The sequence below is a fragment of the Typopeltis vanoorti genome, chromosome 15, assembly GCF_054136105.1.
Source record: "Typopeltis vanoorti isolate ZY-2024b chromosome 15, IOZ_Tvanoo_1.0, whole genome shotgun sequence".
NCBI classification, from domain to species: Eukaryota; Metazoa; Arthropoda; class Arachnida; order Uropygi; family Thelyphonidae; genus Typopeltis; species Typopeltis vanoorti.
In genome coordinates, this window is record NC_143563.1 from 118,204,272 (window position 1) to 118,231,157 (window position 26,886).

The window sequence follows — 26,886 nt, forward strand, 5'->3', positions numbered from 1 at the left end:
AGCATTTGGGAATAAAGAATATCAATTTCTTAGTTCTTGATAGACAACTATCTCAGGAAGTATGTAAAGGAGGGCACACGAAGATCACAAGCTTTAGATCTGATCATTTCATCGGAGGATATAATTGTGAGTGAGGTTTTGCACTTTCCTCCAATTGGTGAAAGTGAGCACAAAGTGATCACATGGGTAATGGCTAGCTATATGATGACCTCTGTGAAGAAAGCATACACGTGGAAATACAAAGCTGGTGATTATGAAAAGCTTAGGAGACAGCGTGAAGCTATAGCATGGAATGAAGAGTTGTGCGGTAAAGAAATAAATACTGCTCGGGAACTGACAAAGAAATACATAACAGCATCAATGTGTGAATGTATTTCAAAGGCCAAACAGCTGAATAAGGTAGGCATGAAATGGATGAATGGGGAGCTTAAGCATGAAATCAGGAAAAAGAAAGTACAGGTATCCCTTGCTTAGCATGGTTTTGCTTAACACGGATTTGATTATCATGGCGAAATTAACTGTGGCAATCCCTTGATATGTGCGGCAAGAGTTTTGATTAACGTGCCTTTAACCCAGAGGAGCTCGCAGCTGATCTGACAGATACAAGCAAAATGTTTAATATAGATATTCTTACACAATTCATTGTATAGCTTGGAGGTCATGAGTAGCTGTGCATTCACATGTTACGAGTGATATTCAGCACTATTTTTTTGTTGTCAGTTTGGTTTAACACATGTTATGTAAAGGTCTGTGATATTTGACAGTAAACTGTATCTGAGAGATACCGCGACCTCCGATGTCAGTATAGAATGGTTTATTTATTTTTTTTATTTATTTTATTCTTTGTTCAATAATTTTTAGATTGTAACTGAAATAAATAAACCATCATGTATTACAATAGAGAGCCAAAGACTTATTTATCATACATGTCCTCTAGGAGATGTGCTTTACATTTATGGAAAATACTAAGGAAAGTGATCTGGAGCTTACTCCACCTTTATTATGAGTTGCCCATAAGGTTATTTATGCTTGCATCCCCCGAAACTTTTAGTTTCTATATATTCGGCACGAAATTCTAGTAGTTTCTCTATTCAGCTTTGAAATAATGTTGGATTCAATATCCACTTAATTTGTACCATCATGTATTATATTTGCTTGTTTGCCAAAGCATGGAGTCATTTTGCTTGTTATCGTAGAATTTATGCCGATAAGAAAAAAAAACCAAAACTGCTCAAACGACTCTTGATAATTTCTTTTGATAAAAAATTGCAGTAAATAATGTAGGTACAAGCATTTACTTTGCATTCATTTTGTATCTTTCCTAAAAGAGTACCACATAAAACGAATTATTAATACAGTAATCGATCATGGATGAATTGTAATTTTTACCATTGATTATTAGATTTGATTAACGTGAGGGATTAATTAACCATGTTAATCGAGGGATACCTGTACTTTGGAAGAAGTACAAGATGAATAATGGTAATAATAAAGAGAGTTTGTCCTTAGGTGAACAGATGAGAGTTGCCAATTTGACATAAGATTTAAATACAGTGTGTAGCTGATATTTATTGAGAACTCTAGATATCTTCCCCTTCACACAGGATCAGATGTAAACAAAAGTGCTACACAGAAATCATTATAAGTCAGAGAGATTGTTTTCAAAATCAACAGAAGCTTTAACTCCCAACTGGCCGGTTCTAGGAAAATTTGCCGTAAACATTTACGGCATAAGACATTTTCGCCATAAAACATTTTGCATTAATTTTTGTAAATAATCAATGGATGATAAAGGTATTATAAATTCATTACAAAGGCCAATTTTTAAGGTGAATGTCAGTGATACATAACATAATGAAATCATTTAAAAATTGTGCAAATTAAAAGAGATGTTGCATTTTTGCTGCGGATCATCAATTCAACAAATCCATTAGTAACATCGCTCATTGGAAAAAATGCTAATGCTGTGAAGCATTTAATTTTCATGTTGAATTCAGCTGTTTGATAGTGTAAAACCTTCAAACCAATGGCACAATTTTGAGACATAGATTTTGTACCATATGAAATAAACAACTGTTAGAATTGTTGATGTAAATATGTTAGAAAAAGCAAGGTACTGAATAATCTGCTGTAAGTTAATTCTGGTAAATTTTTAAAACTTTTCTTAACTTTCTTTCTGTACTTGGTTATAAAACATGGCTGGATTCATAATATTCTCTATTTTAATATTTTACCTACGCCAAATAGAAGTCTTTTGCTCTATACTTGAGTAAGGTGAAGATGAAGTTTATTATTAAATAACTGTGATAGTGATTTTTTTTTAAACAACTTGCAGGGATATTAATTGTTGTGAAGACTAGTGTGATGCCTGCCACGAAAAATATGCGAGTAACGAATTATTGATATATAAAATATAAAAAATTCAAAGTAAACTATACTGACAGAGATCTATGCCTTGAAATTAAACCAGATTATTGCATTCAGAAGGAGGAAACTAGACAGGGGTGGTGGAATATATTTCTTAAAATAAAAAAATCTTTGGAGAGTAAACTGTGTTTTTTAATTTTATTATTATTCTTAATTAATACGTTAGATCTATGGTTAATAAATTGTTAAAGGCTATACATTTTACAAGGAGTTTTGTAGTAATTATGAAATGGCTCATATTCAGTATCACTTCTCTGTAACACACCCAGATGTCTATGATTAAACAATACCTATGTTCTTTTATAAGAGTATCAGTATGATGGCATTTTATTCCTATCCTTAAAAAAGATAAAACTTTATCATTATTTGATAATGACATATTTAGTAATAAGAAATTTTATTATTATTATTTTTTTTAAAGAAACAATTGCTATATGGTGCTTACTTAAAGAGATCATTTTCTAAAATATCTAGCATACTCTTCAGCTGACAGAAAACAAGAGCTCGATGCTGACTAACAACAGGTTCAGATCCTGGCTGGCTTAATGATAATCCAATTCCACAGTCCTGAAGAAGTTGCCTGAAACATTAAAATGACAGAACATGATAAAAAAACAGAACAGCACTTATGAAATTAATGAAGCACAAGAATGTATTGGCATAATTTTATTAGAGAAATTTATAACATTTCTATGTTAAGGAAGTACTAACTTTTCAAAGACTTCAAATGTAAAGTAGGAGTGTATGAAAATCACACATTACATTTTTTCAGAAGTAAAAACATATATCCCAATAGTAACATATTGGGACTTATAAAATTACTCATAAAATTATGAATAATTTTATGATTCATGACTCATAAAATTATAAATTTCAGATAACAAAAAATTTGCAAGACAGACACAATGATAATGAATAACATCTTGTGTTTGTATGTTAGTAGTAGTAGTGGTATTTCATCTGCAGTATCAGACTGGTGATAATACACACACACACACACACACACACACACACACACACACACACACACACACACACACACACACACACACACACACACACACACACACACACACAGAGAGAGAGAGAGAGATACAGAAATACAGCTTAAATCTACTAGCTACGAAAAAATTTTACTTGCAGAAGTCGAAAACTGGTCTACTTTATATAAATATTGTTATAGGTGATGTTTGAAAAAACTAAATGTTATTATGACAAAACAACATTCTTTAATTCTCACTATCTATTACACTTAATTATACAGGAATATGCCTTCCTTTAATGTGGATTTAAAATGTACAACACAAAACAGTTCATCACAACTCCCTTTGTGATTTCTTTCATTTCATTGTTCATAATGAAAGGTGATTTATATAAATTATTCATAAACAGTAGTTTAATAGGAAAAATAAATAATAAAATTTATGAAAAACAAAAAAGTAGGTAACACTCCATGTAGAGCCAAACTTGTTTTTCACTATGCACACAGTCATAGATCAGGTCTCTGACTTGTCTTTGCAAGATAATTGTATTTTATAAATAACAGTATTAAAAAGCATTTTCATTATGTAAAATTTTCAAGAATTATTATATATTAACACCAGACCTCCATGGAATCAAAAGACTTATCATGGGAGGTAGACACTGTTACACACAAAGCCCATCATCAAGTGCCTTAAATTCATTTAAAGTATCTGCATTCATCACAATGTAAAGCAATGTATTACACTCACCAACCACACTCCATGCAAAGAACCTACTCCTTATGCCCCTGCTCACACTCTGTTTATACAGTTTCCAGGTGTGTGTCCCCTTTTTTTCTTTCTACTTCCTTCTCTCATTCTATGAAAAATTTATTCCACGTTGATCTGGTAACAACCTTTACCAACTTAAATGTCTCAATCATATCCCATTTATGTTATTCAAAACACTATTTAGTGTTTTGAATAACATAAATGTTTTAGAGACCTGCTCGTCACCATCTGTGTTTTTTTTTTTAATTCCCCAAATGCTCTGGATTGCTTGTTGGCACACTAAAGTTACTGCTTTTCTTTTTGTCAAAGCGAGTAATTTAAGAATTCAACAGTTCCTTTTAAGAAAATGGGCAAATCACACTTCATTTCATGACACGATCACCTAATAATTGTTTCATACTTTGGTTACTATGGGCTGTATTCTGAGGTCCTGTCTATTGTGAAAGGATTATTATTTGTTCCAGATAGGTATACTGTGAGATAAATTCAATGTTTATCTAGTTGGAATTTTTGAGTTATTAGTCAAGAGTTTTGTTTTTGTAGAATTCAAAGTTTCCCCAGTATACTTGAATTATTTAGTTCATTTATGATCCCCAGCAATTTAGAAGGATCTTCTGAGAAATTGCCAGTATCATCAGCATATCGAAGACTGCTTAGTCTCTTTCCTAAGATACTCATACCTTTTTTGGCCCAGTCAAGTTTTCTTAACACATGTTCAAGCATACCTATAAAAAGTACACATGTTACTGGGTCACCTTGTTTATCACTTCTGTTGAATGGGATTGTCAAACAGTGAGACATTATATTGTAAATAGCTTGAATTAGTTTTATATAGATAGCTTTTATCCCTTACTCGGACAGAGCAGCAGGGACTATGGAGGCAAATCATAGTAAAAAAATAAAAAAAAGTCACGTATAGAGGTGGATCTATTTATTGATAATTTGATTTACAGTGAAAGTTTCTCCTAAATGCTGGTTTGATTCTGGATGGCCAGAGATTCTGTTTTGAAAAGAAATGGACTACACTCAAATGGATTTGATGCGAGGTTTTTTTTATTTTATTTTGTTTTATTTCTGCTGCACTATCCCTAACATTGACCTCAAAGCTCACACTACATAATTCACGCTAACTTTCAAGTTATTTGTACCAACCATTAACTACACTTTTGGTGTCCAAAAGCTAAGGAAAGGACAAACTACATTTTTACATGTATACGAAAAAATTTTCATGATACAGCCAAATTTGGACATAAATTTATTGCCAGTACTAATAAATTACATTACACAAAAAATATGTTACAAATTTCATACAAATTAAATTGCAATACATTTTTGGCAAAAGTTACAAATTTCCTAAGGACACAGTTAAGGAATTAATGTACAGTGCTTACAGAAAACCATGCGAAGAGACATGTCTGTATCGAATATGAACACTTCAAACTGCGATGCAATTCTCGCAATGTCGCACCAAATGATACACGAGTTCTTGAGGCAAACTGGCACACTCCTCCTTCGGAGCAAGGATAAGGCCTCATTTATTTTCTGGAGGGGAATTTTGAGCAGCAATGTGTCTCCCTATTGTATCCCAAATGTGTTCTATGGGGTTGAGACCTGGAGAGCTTGCTGTCCTCTTGATTTGATTAACATTCTCAGTCTCTCCAGAAGTAGCTCCACTGCTTGTGTATGAAGTGATGTGGTATTGCTATCCATAAAAATGTATTCTTTGTCTACAGCACAACGGAACAATCGAACATGACATTGAAGAATTTCGTTGCAATATCATTCACTAGTCACACTTCATTTTTCTAGCACTTGTAGCTCGGTGCATCCATTAAGCATAATGCCACCCCACACCAAGACCTCAGTACTGCCATATCTATCCCTTTCAAGAGCATTCTTGTGATGGCAAGCAGTACTACTTTCGCACTAAATCAAGTGTTGGGTAGAATCAGAGGAATGACTAAAATGATTCTCATCTGTAAAGAGTATATTGTATGAAGTCCATTGGTGTCTTGTTCATTTTTTATACGTACAACACCACTGAAAACTTGCTCTATGATGAGCTAGAGTTTGCCACAGTTTGTCGAGATATCTGTGTACCTGTGATTGAATGGAGCCATCTTGCAAGCTGACCTGCTGTCGTGCATTGATTACGTTTTGCTGTTATAACCAAAAATCTGTCTTCATGCTCTGTGGCAGAGTGAGAGCAACCTCTTAGCAAATGCCTGGAACACATTCCATTGATTTGAAATGCTACTCAGATTGATAATGCTATGTGAGATTCCAAAGTCTCTGGAAATATCAGTAATTCTGTGGCCTTCTACAAGCTTTCCAAAAATTCTTCTAGATGAATCATCTAGAAGACCATGGCCAACTTCATTCTATACGAGAGCCAATATATGATGAGCGGTAGCGTCACGGGCCGCACACTTTTAGGCAGAACTTAAATAAAAATAAACTCTGCATTTTTTCAAGGCAATAGTTATATGTATTGAATTACTATATATTTGTTAAATTAAATTTAATTACATATTTCTGGTTTTTTTACATGTAACACAACTTAAGGAGAACACTGAGGGCATTCATCTGCGGCAACAAGTTCATCAAAGTCAATTTTCAGTGATGTTGACGATATTCGTAATAAATCCTGAAGGTGGTCATCAGTCAGTCGGCTTCTTTGTGACAATTTAACCGCCCTCATATTTGAGAAAGTGCATTCACATATGTATCTGCTTCTGAACATAGATGCAATTCTCAAGCTGAAATCACTCAATGCAGGATATTTTCCCTTGGTACCAGTTTACAAAAGTCAATGCCTATCTTCACCTGTGACTGGAAAAAGGGGTCACTTTGAAGGTCACACAACTCCGATTGAATAGTGTCATGCTGCTCTGAAATGTTGCATTTCATTGGGTTGGTAAATAATGTCAGTTGTGGCCGCATGTCACTGAAGTCAGAAAATTGCTTACTGAATTGCTCCAAAAGTTGGTCTAACACTGGCACAGAAAACTTGAAATCAATGTGATGCTCTCCTCCATCAACTCCCTGCAGGAAGGGAAACGTACCAAATTTCCTCTGACTAGCATGAATTAAAAAACCTTCAGTCGACTTATGAACCCATCTAGGTGTCCAACTATATCAGAGATTGTTTGGTTACGTACCTGTAACTTCACGTTGAGTTCATTCATGTGGTGTGTGATATCTGTTAGAAAGGCGAGTAAGCTATTAAAATGAAGATCACATAGTTTTGTGATTAGTTCTTTGTTTGTCTTCTCATGTTCCTCTAAAAACTGTTTTACTTCCTTTCTCAAAGCAAAAAACTGTTTCAAACAGTTCCCTCTGCTTAGCCAACGTATTTCTGTATATAACACTAAATCGTCATATTTTACCTCCATTTCTGTTAGAAAAGAAAGAAACTTGCGGTGTGTCAAGGCCTGATTTCTTCCCTTCATTAGATTCACACACTTCATAACATCCTCTATCTCCAGAATTTTACCACACAGAGCCTCCTGTTGATGCAGTGCAATACAGAGCAATTGATTCCAGCCTTCCTTAGTAAGCCAACTAAGCCTGTTTGAGTATCACACATTGATTTGGCACCATCTGTCACAATAGCTGTGAGATTGTTGATGTCACCAGTACCATTTACAACCTTAATAAGAGCATCATAAATGTCTTGACCTTTTGTGTTATGCAATGACTCTAATGTTAGTAGCTCTTCATTAATAACAAAGTCTTTGGAAACAGTTTGAATGAAAATTAGAAGTTGAGCTGTATCTGTTATGTCAGCTGATTCATCCAGAGCCAATGAGAAGTAAGCTGAATCTGTAATAACACTTTTTTAATTTACTTAATATGTGAGAACCTATTTCCTCGACTCTTTTTGTTACAGTTTGTTTTGATAGTGGGATGTTTTCAAACTCACTGGCCATTTTATCTTCCCCAAATGCACGTGCCATTTTCATAGAATAGTGTTTTTTACAAATTGACCATCAGATAATGATTTTTTTGCTTTTGCTATCTCTGCGCTTACAACAAACGATGCCAAGAGTGAGCTTTTTTGTACTGATGTGACATTGGTTTAGTAAAAATAGATTTCTGAGCACTAACCTCTCTCTTCAAATTACATACGATTTTGGTACGTACTTGTCCAAAGTATTCTTGGTATTTAGCAGCATGGTGCTGTATGTAGTGGAGTTTGAGATTATATTCCTTATGCACAGACAATACTTGCAAACACACAAGGCACTGTGGTTTGTTGTCGTTATTGTTTATAAACAGAATTTCATTTTCCCCATTTCTCCTGAAATGACCTGTTTTCTTCACAGATCTTATGTTTCTTACTCATAGTATACAAAGGCGGAAGTAACTGACCAGGGGACACAAACTGCATCAATAACACTGTTAACGGTGAAACTGAGTCTCAGAAACTGATCACTGTAACCAGACCAGAGCAAGTGACTTTCAATGATGTGTTACTCTGGAGTGCATAGAAATCTACTACTCCCACTGCTACAACTCGCACAGAAAAGCAGTAGATTTTGTAAATTGAATAATCTTTTTAAAGAAATTTTGATTCCGTAATGAGAATATAAATTGTTTCCGTCATCAGAAATAATGAATATAACTAGTACATCAATCAGAAAATCTGCGGACAAAACTAATAGCTAAATTGATAATACATATAATTTAATATAGTTTTTATCCTGCTGCAGGCTGCACAAAATCACATTACGGGCCGCATGTGGCCCGCTGTTGGCCACCTGATCTTGATGATGTCTTTGAGACATTACAAGACATCCAAGTTTGCAGCTTGATTCCTTCATGAAAAGAGCTTCCTTCAAGCACAATTCACTTAGTGCAGCCTTTTATCTTGTTCAGTGCTACCATTATTATTATTATTATTATAAAAACCTCCATGGATTCAAAGACTCATCGTGGGAGGTCCACTGTTATACGCACAGTTTATCATACCGTGCCTTAAATATATTCACTGTCGATGCACTTGTCACACTCTCGGGTAATGCATTCCAATCATTCACCACTCTCCATGCAAAAAACCTGCTCCTCACTCCCTTGCTCATACCTTCCTTATACAGCTTCCAGGGATGACCTTTTGTTCTCCTGCTATCCTCACCCATTCTGTGCTAAACCTCCCCGACATTAATCTGGTAATAACCTCTTAACAGCTTATATATTATAATTCTATCCACCAATTTCTGCAAATTGCATTTTGTCAATCTGTCTTCATACTCTACATTCCAGAGACCAGAAACCACCTTAGCCAATTGCCTCTGAACTTTTTCCAATGCATTTTCATCTTTTTGAAAACCAGGTAACCAGATCTGTGCACAGTAATCCATATGTGGCCTGATCAAAGCCTTATACAAAGGAACCATAACATCCTTACTTACAAGTCAATGTCCTCTGCATCATTCCCATTATCCGCTGTGTTGTTTTCACAATTTTAGTAACATGTCCCCGAAATTTTAGGTCCTTGTCTATAATCACTCCCAGATCTCTCATCTCCTCCAAGATATCTGCACTGATTGTTTACTTTACATCCCATCTCTGCTTCCCAAATTTCAAAACCTTTGTTTTGAAATTTGGGAAGTGACCCCTTTGCATACAATATAAAAATTTAAATGTATACCCACTTTCTATTTGAAATCATCAGTTATATAAATTGCTACAAGCTGATTCATTTGAATTTGCAGTTGTAATCTTCAGAAATAGTGTTTCTCCTTAGGTATTGGATACCAGTGTATAATTTTCTCTACATTTGCACTCTTCTTCATAGCCATTGTCCAACTCTCTATTGTTCCACTCAGCAAGCACTTTTTTGCACACTAATCTTCACATCCTGAATTTCCTTACACGACACTCCAAACAAATTAATTCATCCTTCTCTCACTGGCATCTTTGGCTCTTACAGCTTCCAATTTTTCTCTCCTGCTCTCCTTCTCATCTCTTGTTTCTACAGTCTCTCAACTATCTGCAATTTCCTTTCTTCTGTTGTATCGAATTCTTGTTTTTTATTGTACAATGGTTGTATTTTATTCAATCTTTTCTAACCTAAACCTTCTTCTATCTTAACCTTATTCTACCAATATCCTACCGTAATACACTCTATCGGGTAGCACGTGGTACCTCTGAGGGACAATGGAATTTCCTTGAGAACGAGGCAGTACCAGAGTATCCGAGTGTCTGAGATTTACCTCTCGTAAAACGCCAAGAAATTTATTTGTTTCGTTGCGCCACTTAGCGTTATTAGATTATTAATATTAACAACCGAGAGGTAATCTCAGGACAGTACTTAATGATACCTATCAACTCTGCAGACGTAGCCAAAATTTACTCCTTTCTAATATCCCGCATAGGTTTGCATTAATATTTTATAAGCGGTGCATTGGATTCCAGAAATCACAGAAAGTCTTTGTTAGAATCAAAAGCAAGGTTTATTATACTCAAAAGTTGATACACATAATAACATAAATTAAATCCCATCTTAAGGGAGTTCCAGACAAGGTATATAATATTCAAACACTACTATTACACTTATAAAATATTATACAGTAGCTTCCTAAAGTAAGAATTATATTAACCTTCGCTAATGCATTAGTTATGTACTATTATCACAATCAATCTAAAATTCCGTAGCTCTGTCAGACTACACAAGATAACATTCATATCTTTCACAATCTCTTTATATTATGCCAATTCTTTACTCTAACATATCCTTAACTTCATTCAATATAAAGGCAAACTTTAGCACAATGACAGATAATAAGGTAAAAATCAATATTCTTCTAAAGTGATAACAATACAATCCTATCCTATATCATTAATGTTCTTCTTCTATAATAAATTAACGTGACACAAATCTTTCATTCATAATCAGTGTAACACAAACAAAGTTTACTTATCTTCCCTTTTCGGCTCTTTAGGTTCACAGGAAACTGGCCTTCTGTGGACTGCCAGACTTGCTTCCTTCTGCGGAGAATAAGGCCACCAAGACCGTAGCTGCCTATCGGGAGCCGTCCGACATCGAGGGCACTCGCACCCTAAGTCACCACGAGGGACGAACACACAGGAAATCCAGGGAAAAAAAGCCTTGTTACAGGGTCGCATGTCCCTTATATTTCCCTCTTTCCTTCTCGACGATTCTCACCCCTTTCGATGTCGAGCCAACTCACACGTGCTACTATGTCATGGCGTCCATTCTCTGCCCTGCTTATCGCACGTACACTGACGTCACGTTGTTTACTTGGGGCGAGCCGCTTCCTCGCGTACGTCTCCATAACCTTTGGACTTGACTCCCCCCCCCCCAACTGTTGAATTTGTGCTTACATTTTATAATTCTTTTATACATATTTTATAATGCTCTGCTAATGTTTTATACCTTCAATATCAATTTAATCACATTCGTGAATGGCACAAAATACATACTTATTTACCCTTTCATAACAGAACGCACTTGATTTATATATACATAATACTTATTCTACACTTAGAGGCAATTTATTGTATTTATCTCATTCTTTTGTTTGGAAAAGCATGTTAGACTGTGATAAGATAGGAATACATAAATTTCCACTCTATCACAATCTAACACTTCCCTTTTCTCCATGATTTTCTTGCTTCCCTCTCTCCCCCTTGCTCTCTGAAGCACTTCTCTTACACCTACTCTCATTCTTCTTATACTAGCTAATCCATCTAGCCTCCTAATATTTTCTTTCACCCTCAATTCAGTCTTCATTCCTTCCATCTCCTTTCTCAGCAGTTCCATTTCTCTCTCTTTCTAACACATCCTGCTTTCAAATGGCATTCACACACATAGTCATCAGACAAACCATCTTCCTCTGCTACACTGCCCAAATCCACATGTATGTCTTTAACATTTTCTCCACCCTCCAACACACTACTAGTTTCCAATGTATTTCATCCATTTCTGAAACATTTTCTCTGCTGCCACTTCTGAGATCAAGATACTTATATCTCCCAGTGCCTACCACTGCCTACATTTCATGCACACATACACATTTCTGTCCCCATCTGCCACATTTTTAAACAACGGGATGTGTACATAACACATGTGTAGCAAGCTACAAAATCATCAACTATGATATGAATAATATCATCTTTAAATGGTGGTGATCTAGGCAATGTGCTAGAACTGGTGACTGCAATTTTGAATACAATCAATATAGACTACTAATACTTTTTTTTACAGCTCATATCACCAGTATTTGCATTTCAATCTCTCTCACATACACACTTAAATTTAGATACTGAAAATATTCCATACTTTATCTGATCAAGAAAGTCTTCAATATTTAATTATTCTGTTAACTCCTGATTAATGATTTACATTTAATTATGAACTGAAATAATTTGAAAATTATTTAAATTTATATTTTTGATATAAATTTAAATTTTTACAGATACATAAAAATTTAAACAGATATTTAAATTTTTGCTAACCAAAATATTATGAATCTGTGATTACTTTATCAAAATTATAATGAACTCACCTTAAGGAGCATAATTTTGCCGCATGTTGAATATCAGACAAATTTGAATTCTGCTGTTTTAACTGAAGAATAATGCGGTCATATTCAGGATGCTGAACAGTAAGGACGAGTTTGGGATGGTTGCAAACTTTTCGTAGGTACTGCAGTGCCTACAACAAAATTGGCAAACAATCATAGCATGCTTGGAAACAATTTTACAATTACATAAACTTCTTAAAAAATAAACACACATTTAGTAATTTGTGCATTTTCACTATTCTTAGAATGTTAATGTACATGTATTTTGCTTAATATAATTCAAGTGTGTATCATATAAAGTATAAATCTTATTATGACCATACCACCATCACATTTCATATAGCATTGGATAAAAAAAAAATCCCGTATGTTTCAATACTTTATGATATGTTAAATAGAATGTAAAAACATGAAGCAATTCTTGTCACTTTAATCAGTTTTAGGTGCCAGGATTATTCATTTATTGTTCATACACTATTTATCATGGGTTTTTTTTAGAACTCATTCATAGACAATACACTGAATGACCATTTCTAGTAACTAATTCCATATGCCTTTGTTCTCGAAGCAAATACAACAACGACAACAAAAAAGCTACAAATTCTTGTTACTCACATTCTTACTCAACTTTTAGGAAAATTGAAAAATTTCTTCTACATCTAACCTGTAAAATCTTCTTACATAAGTTATATGCTTCTTTCATATCCATCTTTTACATATATCAATTAAATCTATAACCTACAAATTACATCTATATATGAGTTAAAGGAAAAGTTTTGAAACCCACAAACATTTAAATTACCCTTAGAGGGAACATTCCACAGAATCATTACTATCTTGGTCATCCACCTCTGGATTCTCTCTAAGATTGCCTTACTGCCAAGAAACTCATACAACCAAATCTGTGAACAACAGTTCAGATGTAGTTGTATCAAATAGTTATACATATGGATGGATAGTAACTTTTTTTTTATCCCTATTTATCAGTGTATATTTCAATACCCAAGTGATTCTTGTTCTTCCACTTTTGAAATATTTCCTTTAAACTTCAACTCCTCATTTTATTCTCAATTTCAAATCCACAGCATATCAAGTTCTAACAGTTCCATTGATGTATGAGGGTGGTCTGAAAAGTTCTCGGCCTCGACCATAGATGGCAACACTATCAGCAAGATTTGTTTTTTTAAGTTGGTACATCTGTCATAAGCATTCATGTGAAATTGCAAGCCATTCTATCAAGTAGTTTGTTTCATACAGCTGTCTGAAGCAAGTATTGTCTGTAGCCCTTGAAATGGATAAAAAATTCTTTGTAAAAGAAGGTTTAATGCCAAAAGAAATTCATTCGAAGTTCATAAAAGTTTATGGGCACTCTTTTGCTTCGTTTTCAAATTAAGAAATGGGCTGCCAAGTTTAAACATGGCCGTACCAGTCTTGAAGATGATCCATGTGAAGGGCGTCCAAAAAGTGTAGCAACACCAGAAGGCATTGATCAATTGCACGATATGGTATTGGATGACCGGCGAGTCAAAGTGTGTGAAATTGCTGAGACTATAGGCATTTCAAAAGCACGTGTAGGATATATTTTGCATGAAGAGTTACAAATGAAAAAGCTTAGTGCAAGATGGGTGCCGCAATTGCTCACAGCAGATTAAAAACGTATTCGCACGAAAATCTCTGAATAGGGCTAGGAACGTTTTAACAAGAATAAAAAAATTGATTTTGTGCATTGATTTATTGCTATGGATGAGACATGGATTCACCATTACACACCAGAATGCAAACAGCAGTCAAAACAGTGGACAGAAGATGGTTGTTCAGCACCAAAGAAGACAAGTTGAAAAGGAAAGCAGGAAAGGACATGGCATTGGTGTTTTTGGATGCTAAAGGAATTTTGTTTATTAATTATCGTGAAAAGGGTAAAACAATAACTGGGGAATATTATTCTGATCTTTTAACCAGACTAGAAGAAAAAATTTGTGAGAAAAGACCTGGTTTGTAGAAGAGAAAAATCGTCTTTCATCAGGACAATGCACCTGCCCACAAAGGTGTTTTAGCAATGGGAAAATTAAGGGATCTGCACTATGAATTGTTGGAACATCTACCCTATTCCCCAAATTTGGCTCCTTCTGACTTCTATCTCTTCCCAAAACTAAAACTCTTCCTCGCAGGTCAGCATTTTTCTTTGAATCAAGAGGTGATTGCAGCTGCAGAGGAATATTTTGCAGATCTTACTGAGTTTTTTCATTATTAAAATGAGAACTTTTCAGACCACCCTCGTGTGACAGTATTACATGACTAAGTTTACATTATTACTAATATCTTATCACTCCAATATTGTGAAATCTAATAATTCAGTCTTCTAAAATATGTCTGACTGAATCAATCTATCTAGATCTTTTTCCTGCATTTTGCATGAAACACCTGTTATGCTAATAGTTCATCACCCATTCTGCTTACATGATCATAACATCTTAGATTAGTTCTACTAACACATTCTTGAATGCCAACAATATCAAGTTCCTTCATATTTAATATGATTCTACAAGTGATAAGATATTAGTAATAATGTAAACTTAGTCATGTAATACTGTCACACGAGGGTGGTCTGAAAAGTTCTCATCTGCCTAAGAACTTTTATATCTATGGTCTCTAGTCTTTGTAGCTGTCAATGATAAGTTATTCAAATAAAATACACATTCAGTTAATTATTTACAAGTATTTTATTATAAGGTATGTTTTTCCCATAAATATTAACAATGTAAAAGTGGCCAAGAGCAAACATTTATGTAAATAATTGTGAAGAGTATATGAACTGTTTAGCACTCACCATCATTTGCCATGAGAGCAGAGTACTTTCAAAACCAAAACTAATTTTCTTCAGTGTTCAAAGAGAAATTTTAGATGTATAGGGCAAGTAAATACTGAAAAGGAGTTTGATGTAATAATATTTCAGTGAAGTATTTGGAAGATGTTTACTTTTGGATAAAAACACATTGACAGCTCAGGTGCAAACTTCGTTTACTTACACTTGGATAAAGGATTAAACTAAATTTATTATAACATTGACAGCTACATCGCTAAACATGATACCAAAGATCCCAGATGTGACTGATGCAATCTGCAAACACAGTGTTTCGTTGGAAGTTTTTTCCACTTGGTTAGATTATAATAAATTTAGTTTAATCCTTTATCCAAGTGTAAGCAAACAAAGTTTGCACCTAAAGTACCTTCAGGACTGAGGCAACTCATGGTAATGGTGAAGTTCTAAGTTCTAGTCACTTGTCTTAATATCTTCCATAATGCAAAGCACATCTCCTTGCAGACATGTATAATGCTATGCATTAAGGGAAGGGCCAGCACCCAGACTGGTTTGAACCTTTACTGAGGTCTCGTCAGTGGGAGCCAGACCCAGAGGTGGTGGTGATACTAAGGTGGAAGTAATGGAGAAGTCATATTTATTTATATGAGTTGGTAAAAAGTGTCTCACCTTATTATTAAATTATTCTGGATTTAGAGAAAGATGTTGGAAGTTTTTTCCCACTTGGTTAGACTATAATAAATTTAGTTTAATCCTTTATCTAAGTGTAAGCAAACAAAGTTTGCACCTGAACTATCTTCAGGACTGAGGCAACCCGCAGTAAAGGTGGACCAAGCTCTCATCACTCCTTGACTTAGTATCTCCCATAATGCAAAGCACATTTGTTTGCTTACACTGGGATAAAGGATTAAACTAAATTTATTATAGTGTAACAAGTGAAAAAAAACTTCCAACTTCTTTCTATAAATCCAGAGTAATTTAATAATAAGGTAAGACACCTTTTGGCAACTCATATAGATAAATATGACTTCTCCATTACTTCCATCTTAGTATCACCACCACTGGGTCTGGCTCCCACTGATGAGACCTCAATAAAGCTCAAAACTGGTTGGAAGCTTGGGTGATGAATGGCAATGCTGTAGCCCATGAAGTTTTAACTGAGGCTCGGCTGTTGCTGTCACCCAGGTCCTGGGGTGGGGGTAATGAATGGAAATGCTGTAGCCCGTGAAGTAAACTGAGGCATGGCTGTTGCTGTTATGCCTCAGATGACATATGAGCAAATGAGCAGCTTTGCTCGGTGGTGGGGTGAGCATGCTATGGAGTAGAGCCAATGCTGAGAGTTCTTCTCAGTGGCAGGGTGAGTCTGTTACCGAGGGGAACAATGCTGAGTTTTTTTTGGAGTTTGACCTATACTTGAACATCAAATAAAGGTTGAAACCGGTCTGGGTAGTGGCCCTTCCATTAATGCAAAGCATTATACATGTCCGCAAGGAGATGTGCTTTGCATTAAGGGACATACTAAGACTAGTGATGAGAGCTTTACCACCTTTACCACGAATTGCCTAAGTCCTGAAGATACTTCAGATACAAACTTTGTTTGCTTACACTTGGATAAAGGGTTAAACTAAATTTATTATAGTCTAACCAAGTGGAAAAAAAACTTCCAACATCTTTCTCTAAATCCAGAGTAATTTAATAATAAGGTGAGACACTTTTTACCAACTCATATAAATAAATATGACTTCTCCATTACTTCCACCTTAGTATCACCACTGGCTCACACTGACATCAGGACTGAGGCAATTCTTTCGAGCAGACTTTTGACCTCAATAAAGGTCAAAACCAGTCTGGGTAGTGGTCCTTCCCTTAATGCATAGCATTATACATGTCTGCAAGGAGATGTGCTTTGCATTATGGGAGATACTAAGACAAGTGATGAGAGCTTAGTCCTCCTTTACCACAAGTTGCCTCAGTCCTGAAGAAAGATACTTCAGGTGCAAACCTTGTTTGCTTACACTTGGATAAAGGATTAAACTAAATTTATTATAGCACAGTATTGTGTTCACCAGCAACTAAGAATATTAAATAATAAAGTAACACGTAAAAACCACAGTGATATCTTTAATTAGCAAAAGGACAGATAATTCGTACTAAAATTAATAGTACATCTTCAGTGTCAGTAACAGTAATAGGAATGGAATACAGGCAAAACGTTCAGTTGATCACCTATTAAAATACAATTGTTACCACGTGCTAGGAAATAATAGAAATAACAAATTTAATCTATTAAGATAAATGTTTTTTTACATAAGATAAAAGTCTCCCAGATCTTTGAGAGAGACACACGGTCATTTCTATTTAAATTCAGTCGGTGTAAGATAGTTTCACAACTTTCTTTGAATAAGCGTTCATATTTGAATCTGCATCTATGGAGGAGAACTGCTTTATCTCACTGGACACTATGATTAGAGTTAATACTGTGCTGTGCCAGACCAGACTTCAGAGGTTTGTTATAATCAATATAATATTAATGTTCTTTTATTCTTTTTTCCAAAGAATGGCCAGTTTGTCCAAAATAAGAGAGACAATAAATAAACAAAATAAATAAAATACGCACCTACTTTGGAAGAACTCCTCGTCTTTATGGACTCCTGAAAATCCATAAAGAAGGCTGTCCTGTACGACCTATCGTAAATTGCATTGACTCTCCAACTTATCAGATTGCAAAAGTATTATCATGTTCCTTAAGTGCTCTCACTGGTCATTCCAGATCCTATATAAAAAACTCAACAGATTTTTTATCTGTTTGAGATCCTTGAAAAAATCAAGGATATAAATATTACAGATTCTGAAATATTAGTCAGTTTTGACATAATTTCTCGGTTCACCAATATCCCATTAACCAACACAGTCAATTCTTTATATGAAGATTACCCTCCAGATATCGCAAGGATATTCGAATATGTTATCCACTCAGGTTATTTCAGTTGGAAAACAAAATCTACAAACAAATTGAAGGTACTGCCATGGGTAGCCCTCTGTCTCCACTTCTGGCAAACTACTATTTGAAACAATTCGAAGATACTATGTTCTCAACCATTCATCCTCAACCATCTCTTTGGTACCGTTACGTCGATGATGTTTTTGCTGTTTGGCCACACACTGAAGATGAACTTTCTACCTTTCTACAACGGATAAATACCTTCACCCATGCATCCAATTCACTATGGAAAAAGAAAACTCTGGTCCTTGACCATTTTTGGACACCCTCCTTACTAGAACATCTTCTGGTACCTTATCTACAAGCATCTTTCGAAAACCCACATTTACTGGCAGATACATTCACAAAAAAAAGTCTGCATACCACATCTCTCAAAAATCATAAATCTCTAATTCATAGAGCACATAAAGTTTGCTCTTCCCCAATAATCTTACAACAAGAACTTTCCATCATTAAAAAGTTAATGGAATCAAATGATTACAACTCCAATCAAATCCAACAGATACTTGACTCTTATGTTACAACACCTACATTTTCTTCAACAGTTTGCAGAGTTACTATTCCGTATATTCCAGGAATCTCAGAACCTATAGGTAGAATTCTAAAAAAGTATCAATTGATTCCAACATATATTCCTATCAACAAAATTTCTTCTTTATTACTTTCTACAAAGGATAAACTGTTTTCTCTATCTTTGGCTGGCGTTTACCAAATACCTTGCGAATGTGATGTCTCTTATTTTGGACAAACTGGCCGTTCTTTGGAAAAAAGAATAAAAGAACATCAATATTATATTGATTATAACAAACCTCTGAAGTCTGGTCTGGCACAGCACAGTATTGACTCTAATCATAGTGTCCAGTGGGATAAAGCAGTTCTCCTCCATAGATGCAGATTCAAATATGAACGCTTATTCAAAGAAAGTTGTGAAACTATCTTACACCGACTGAATTTAAATAGAAATGACCGTGTGTCTCTCTCAAAGATCTGGGAGACTTTTATCTTATGTAAAAAAACATTTCTCTTAGAAGATTAAATTTGTTATTTCTATTATTTCCTAGCATGCGGTAACAATTGTATTTTAATAGGTGATCCACCGAACGTTTTGCCTGTATTCCATTCCTATTACTGTTACAGACACTGAAGATGTACTATTAATTTTAGTATGAAATATCTGTCCTTTTACTAATTAAAGATATCACTATGGTTTTTAGGTGTTACTTTATTATTTAATTACTATGCCACAGGTTCCACTAAAATAACTAAGAATATTGAGAAAAATAACTGCTGAGAGAGTGAGAAAGAGAGAGAGAAGGCTTAACATTGAGAGAGATAAATTCAAGTGTGGGATAATTTGGATCCAAAATTTTCATTAAATTTAAGGAATGAAGCATGGATTTTATTTAAGTGCACAGACAGATATAGAACAGCAAATGATATATGCCAATATTTCCAAGCTACTTTACATGAATTTGTTTATTTGAAGTAAATAACTGAAGGTAGGACTGTTTTGTTTCCTCAATGAAATCCTTCTCTCATGGCGAAGATGTAATTGGATGGTTAAAAATACATTGAATTTTGAATGCAGAATAGGCAATTAGTGTAATTATCTGCTCTCTTTAGTTCACTCAGATTTGCTGAAGATTTATTTCTAGCTGTTTAAAGTGTAGTCTGATGGATTAATGTAATGTGATGACTTGGCCAATATAATTGCCATTATTTAAATATTAAGCTCTTCAGTCGAGAGCTCATTACACATTTATTTCTGATTATCTGTACAGTAAAATTGTGAAAATGTGTGCAAAAGTGATTTAATATTTTAATTCTTGATATAATGAATTGTCCTTACATGTCATCTACAGTGATTAGAAAGAAGTCAACGGACACCCCGATGGGCAAGGTGCATTATACCATGTAACAATCATGTGTTTGTACCGGCTATAAATTGGAGGAATATTGTGTTCCCAAGTCAGTGGAACTACGTCCAGGTGAAATGGCTTCAAGAAGGGAAATGACAGACATTGAAAGAGGTGCTGTGATAGAATGCCATGTTGTTGGTCTATCTGTTTGGAAAACTGGGCAACCCTAGGTCAACATACTCCCTGTGCTACTGCAGTGGACAACCTGCCACACTCATTGAACATGACCATAGGGTGATATGAAGTATATGTAAAAACCATCATTTGTTGACTGACACATTGAATACAGAGTTCCAGGCATCGACTGGAACATGCATCAGCACAAAAACTTTCAGAACCAAAGTTCACATGGGTTTTCATGATAGGACCACAATATGCAAGCACCACATTACCCGAACTAAATGCAGCGTTCACCTTCAGTACATGCTGTTTGCACTATAGTGGGTCATGGAAGCTTGGAAAGCTGCATTATAGAGCAATGAATCATGCTATGCTCTCTACCAAGCAGATGGACAGGTGTGGGTGTGGCAGATGCCTGGTGAACATCTTACCAGAGTGCATAACTCCAACTATGAAATTTGGAGGTAGTAGTGTGGTGGTATGGTCCTGTTTTTCCTGGTTTGCCTCAGACCTCTGATTGAGGTGCCACTGAATGCAAAAGGTATCTGAACAATCTGGACAATGCAATGCTTCCTACTTTGTGGCATTTCTACAGAACTGACCATTGTTTCTTTCAGCAAGACAATGCATCACGTCATAAGGCTGCTGTGCTGTAACCGCATAGTTTGTGGACATGAGCATCACCACACTTGACTGGCCTCCACAGAGCCCTGATCTCAACCCTATGAAACATCTGTGGGGTGAACTGAAGCAATGGGTGAGGTTGAGAGACGTCTTCCCCACAATAGTCCAGGACCTCAAAACATGTTTCGAGGAAGAATGGACCAAAACTCCATTGATCGCTATTGTACGCTTGTGGAAAGTATGTCCCATAGGATTAATATAGTCATCACAGCAAAAGGAGGCCTATATCTTATTAAGGTGGGTGCCATGGCTATTTGTTCCTCAGACAACTGTCTGTTGATTTCTTTTATAGCAGTACATATGACAACTTCAAACAATATTTCATTTATGATTTTTTTTACATTTGAAGGAAATGTTTTTTTTTTTTTTTTTTTACATTTGAAGGAAATGCCAACTAACTAGACCTCTGATGAAATGCCACTACCTTGCTTATTAGAGACCTGAAGTGGCTACAACCATGCTTGGTCGCTAGAGTTTCTGTCCCCCTCCTCTTACCACATGCAGTAAGAGTGACACTCAATGGCATACCAATCTCACTGTAATGGACCAGATCCCCCCCCCATTCGATGGTACAGCAGTGAAACGATTCCACAGGCCAGCTGCTGGTTCGTAACAAATCTGGAAGCTTCCCAATAACCCAGTGTCAAATCCTATAGGCACGTATTTTGCCAGTTTGTGTCTGGAATGGAACCAAATACTATGGCTGCAGGAGCAACTGTAGAGACCACATATGAACAGGAGACAAAGTTCCCTCTGTGTGCGCAATATGTTTGCAAGTATGCCAACTCTCACTGCATGCTCCACTTCCTCTTTTGCCTCTTCCTCACAAAATACAAATGAACCACAACACAAAGAAATGTGATTTCACTGCGAATCTCAAAAATTCTCACACAAAAATAGTTAAAAAACTCAAAAAACAAAATGATCCATCTACAAAGAAACATTAAAAATCCAACCAAACAACATTAACTGCCATAAGGGCAGCACTCAGAACCGACATACCATACCAGAGACTCTACATCTCTGTTTGATCTGCTTTGGTTCAAAATTTCTCTACCAAACCAACCTGCCCTTTTCATATGCTATCTCTCTCTCTCTCTCTCTCTCTTGCTCTCCAAACTATGTCAACCATTCTGACCTCTTCAACTATCTCTCTTTAAAGCTCAACTTTCTGCAGTTTAAATAACCTAATAGTGAGGTCATTCTTCTTGAGGACTTCAGTGTTCACAATTCACATTAGCTCACCTTCTCCAGTTTCACTGACCAAGCAGGTAGGGATGCCGAGATGTTTGCCATTAGCAATTAACTATCTTAGATAATCAATCTTTCTACCAAAATATCTGACAATCCATCCAATTTTCCAACCCACTTGACATCTTCTTAGCAAGCTCCCCTTCCAGGTATACTGTGTGGTTGTCAGTTCTCTTCTTGGTAACTCGGACAACAACCTCACCAGTCTCTTTTGCCACAGAAGAACCTTCACCTACTAGTTCACAGTCTCGTGCTCTTTGTGACTTCTATTCCTCCTTCCCATGGTCTGACTACTGCTTTAGTTCTTCTGATCCAAATACCTACTCACACTGAATAACAGAAATTATTCTCACAGGAATGAAGGCTTTCATCCCTCATTCCACTTGAAATTCTCAGCCACCATCCAAGCCAATTCTCAAAAAATTGTTCCAATATGGTGAAAGAAAAAACCTCTGCCTATCATGAATGACTCAAGACCAACACTCCAGCTGCCCACTCTGCCTATACTGCAGCTTGCAACCATTGTAAAAGAATCATCACCACATCCAAGTCAAATTTTAAAAGGGCTAAATGCTGCAAACTTGCCTCCTGCCCAAATAGCAGTCACCCCTTCTGGTCTCTTGAGAGGCCATTGGGAGCAACTTCTGCCCTCCCATGTTTCCACCATTCTCAACACCCAGATAGTACTGTAGTTACATCATCTAAAATCAAGGCCAAATTACTGGCATCACTCTTCTCTTAAAATTCCTGCATCGACAACATAGTGTGGAAGAAACAGGGCAAAGTTTCCTCCACACTACCAAGAATGGTTCCCTTCATGTCACCCATAGTCTTCCAACAAAAATAAATCCGAAGAATTCTCAGTAACCTGAACACAACAAATGCATCTGGTCCTGATGGTATCCAATCTATTGTATTAAAAAATTGTGTTTTAGAACTAACACCTATCCTGTATCGCCTCTTCAATCTATCCTATTCAACTGGCATCTACCCTACAACATGGAAGCAGGTCCACATCTAGCCCATCCCAAAGAAAGGTGACAAAAATCAACCAACAAACTACCATCTAATTTCTCTCACCTCTGTTCTCTCTAAAATTATCAACAACTAACTCTTGAACTACCTAGAGTCATACCAACAAGTGACCAGCATTATGGATTCTGCCACTCACAATCTACAGCTGATCTTGCTTTTAACAACCACCCCTGGACTCATGCCATGGAGAAACTCATGTGGTTGCCCTTGACATTTCAAAGGCATTTGATTGGGTTTGGCACAAGGACCTACTTAACAAACTAAAATCATATGGTCTGCCTTCCTCACTCTGCAACTGGGTTGCCAACATGGTGGACAGTTCACTCTCCTCAGATTTCCCCATCAACACAGGAGTACCGAAGGATTCTGCTCTTTCACCTACTCTCTTCTCCAGTATATAAATTACCTGCTCTCATAAATTTCCAATCCTCCTTTTCATTCGCCAAACCTTGTAGTGCTCAAGTATTAGAATCCTCAAGATCTAACATAACCAGTGACCTGAACTCAGATTTCCTAGCTATACCCCAGCAGGGAAAGGACAACCCTGTAAACTTCAATACCACCAAAATTCAGTCCTGTCTGATCTCTTGTAAGAAAGAGCCCTCCCCTTACCTTCAGTAATACTGAGCATCTAAACATGATCAGATTTCTCTACTCATAATGACCTGCACCTCTGATCTTTCCTGGCACAACCACATTTCAACAGCCACCAAAAAACTTGTAGTTTTTCACACAGGATACTACTTCACATTCACAGCTGCTAATTCTACACAAAGCTCAAGTCCACCTAGCCATGGAATACTGTTCCCATATTTGAGGTGGAGCACCAAAACCCTCCCTAAGATTGATCGACTGTATTCAGAAGAGGGAAATCCAACTAATTAATGATCTCTCTCACATACCCACTTCAATCTCTCTCTCTCTCACAGACATTCAATTTCTACCTTGCGCTTCTTCTACAGATATTTTCCTGAATAGTGCTCTGCTGAATTGGCTACCATTATTCCTTCACTCCTCCAAAATCATTAAAATAAGAGCCACTGTCAAACCAACACATTTTTAAAGTCCATCTTGAAACTCATTAAACCAACTTCACTGCCTTCTCCTTCATCCCATCTACTGTCTTTTGGAAAAGTCTCCCCCACTCTGTATTTCCCAAAGATTACAACTTTCAGCTGTTCAAGCAAAATGTGAACAGACTCCTCCTTTTTTCTACTCCTCTTACCTACACATGGTACTAATGTACTATAGGTCTTGTGGTCTTTCGTGTGTGGATCAGATATTTAAAAAAAAAAAAAAAATAATAATAATAAAAAAATTGGAGTAATACCTGACATCAGCTATAATAGTCAATTACCTTTTTTTTTAAATTGAGTTAATACTTGAGCATGAGATCAGTAATTGCGTTTGCATAGGAAACGAACCTGGTTGTCCTTTCAAGAGTTATGATAAATGATTAAATACCATAAGGGAAACACATTCATTCACATCAACCCATAAGAAAAAACTTACAAAACTGATTTATTTCTAACCCAACTCTCTGATCCATAATTTAAAACTGGTATGAACGTTGTCTTGTATACTGCTAGTTTAGCATTTTGGCCAATTTCCCTTTTATTCTGCATAAATTCATTCAACTGGCTCCCCATCATACAAGCCTTGTTTATTCTGTTGTCTATTTTCATATTTAATTTACAATCTTCACTAAAAACCATGCCTAAGTAGCTGAAATATCTTACTTGCTTTACTTATTTGTTTCATTGATTGTCATTGAATTCTCTGTTAGAGAATTCGGGATTCTCTAACAGAGAATCCCGAAACTTACCCTGGATGTGTTTAGGAGTACAACATGATCTGCATAAAGCAAAGAGCTACGTTTGATATCTGATTTTGATATCTTAATACCAATTTCTTTCATAATGTGATCCACAGAGATGATGAATAAGAGTGGAGATAATGTGTATTCTTCTCTTAGACTTAATATTACATCAAACCATCTTCCTGTATTTTCATCGATTCTAACTGCTGACGTATAACTTAAATATAGATTATGTACAGCACTGTAGAATGTTCCATTTACCCTCCTATAATTGTAGCATTTTAAAACTTAAGCAATGAGAGGGGAAGCACGTGAATTTGTGTGATGGCACCCATGAGGCAAGCAAGTGTCAGAATGACAAAGTGTGGAATCTAGTCTCTCAAGCAAAAATAATGAATAGAGTAGTTAATTCAGAAAGTAAAGGTGGGTGGGGGAATAAAGGGATGCTGCAGTTTCTATATACTAATGCGAGAAGTATCAGGAACAAGAGGGAGGAGTTTTTGGCATTGGTTAGTACAACCACACCAAAAGTTATAGGCATTAGTGAGATTTGGCTAACAGCAGATGATGTAGTAAATGGGATTGTAGGTGAAGGGCTTAGTATTTTCAGGGAAGATAGAGAAATTAGGATTGGGGGAGGACTACTGCTGATGATAGCAGATGAATTGCAGCCAAAATGAACAGGAAACAGGCAGGAGGGTGGCTGTTCATTCAAAGCAATTGGGTGTGAAATTAAGACCAGTAAGACAAAATATACAGTTGGTTGTTGCTATAGGTCAGAGAGTTCCACAGTATACTAATTTGGCAAAGACATGCATCGCCAAATTAGTGCGATGAGTACAGGTCGAGTGATTATTATGGGAGACTTTAACTATGGAGATACACACTGGAGGGAAGAAAGATCACATGGCAGGAAGGAAATAGAATTTATACACTTACTGAGAGATACCTACTTAAGGCAGCATGTGATGGAAGAAACTAGGGGAGGGAGAGTATTGGACCTGGTAACAGGATCAGAAGAGCTATACATAATCAAGGTAACAACACTGCCTCCAATTCGTGAAAGTGACTAGGCAGTCTTGACTTGGGAGATTGTAAAACATTAGGGATATTCTATCAAGAAGGAGTATTTGTAGAACTATAAGGCAAGTGATTATGACATCCTTAGGAAGGAGCTTAAATCTGTACACCAGCATAAAACACTGCAGGGTAAGGATGTTAGTGATGCATGGGATATAGTTAAGGATCATGTAGAGGGAGTAGTATTAAATTGTATACCTAGGGTAAGGAGGGTTAATCGGGTAGGAGTTAGATAGATGAGTAATATCATTAAACACAAGGTGCAGAAGAAGAAAATGCTGTGGAGGTTATATAAAGAGTAAGGTGACCAGCATGGCTAGGAAGGCAAAATCAGATTATGAGAAGAATCTGGCCGAGTAGGTCAGGGAAAATCCCTGGGAGTTGTTGTGTTATGTGGCAAGTAAGAAGAAGAGTGACTATGGAAGA

The 26,886-nt window shown here is 36.0% G+C and overlaps 1 protein-coding gene across 1 annotated transcript in view; it reads right to left on the reverse strand.

The window, feature by feature from the left end:
• Positions 1–26,886, reverse strand: part of Hel89B (histone acetyltransferase 1) — an 863,997-nt gene that overhangs the window by 109,684 nt on the left and 727,427 nt on the right. The window contains exons 34-35 of the mRNA XM_090405810.1: positions 12,716–12,864; positions 2,873–3,007 (exon numbers count right to left, since the gene is read on the reverse strand). Coding sequence (XP_090261936.1) covers positions 2,873–3,007; positions 12,716–12,864 — 284 coding nt within the window. The remainder of the gene's footprint in view (positions 1–2,872; positions 3,008–12,715; positions 12,865–26,886) is intronic.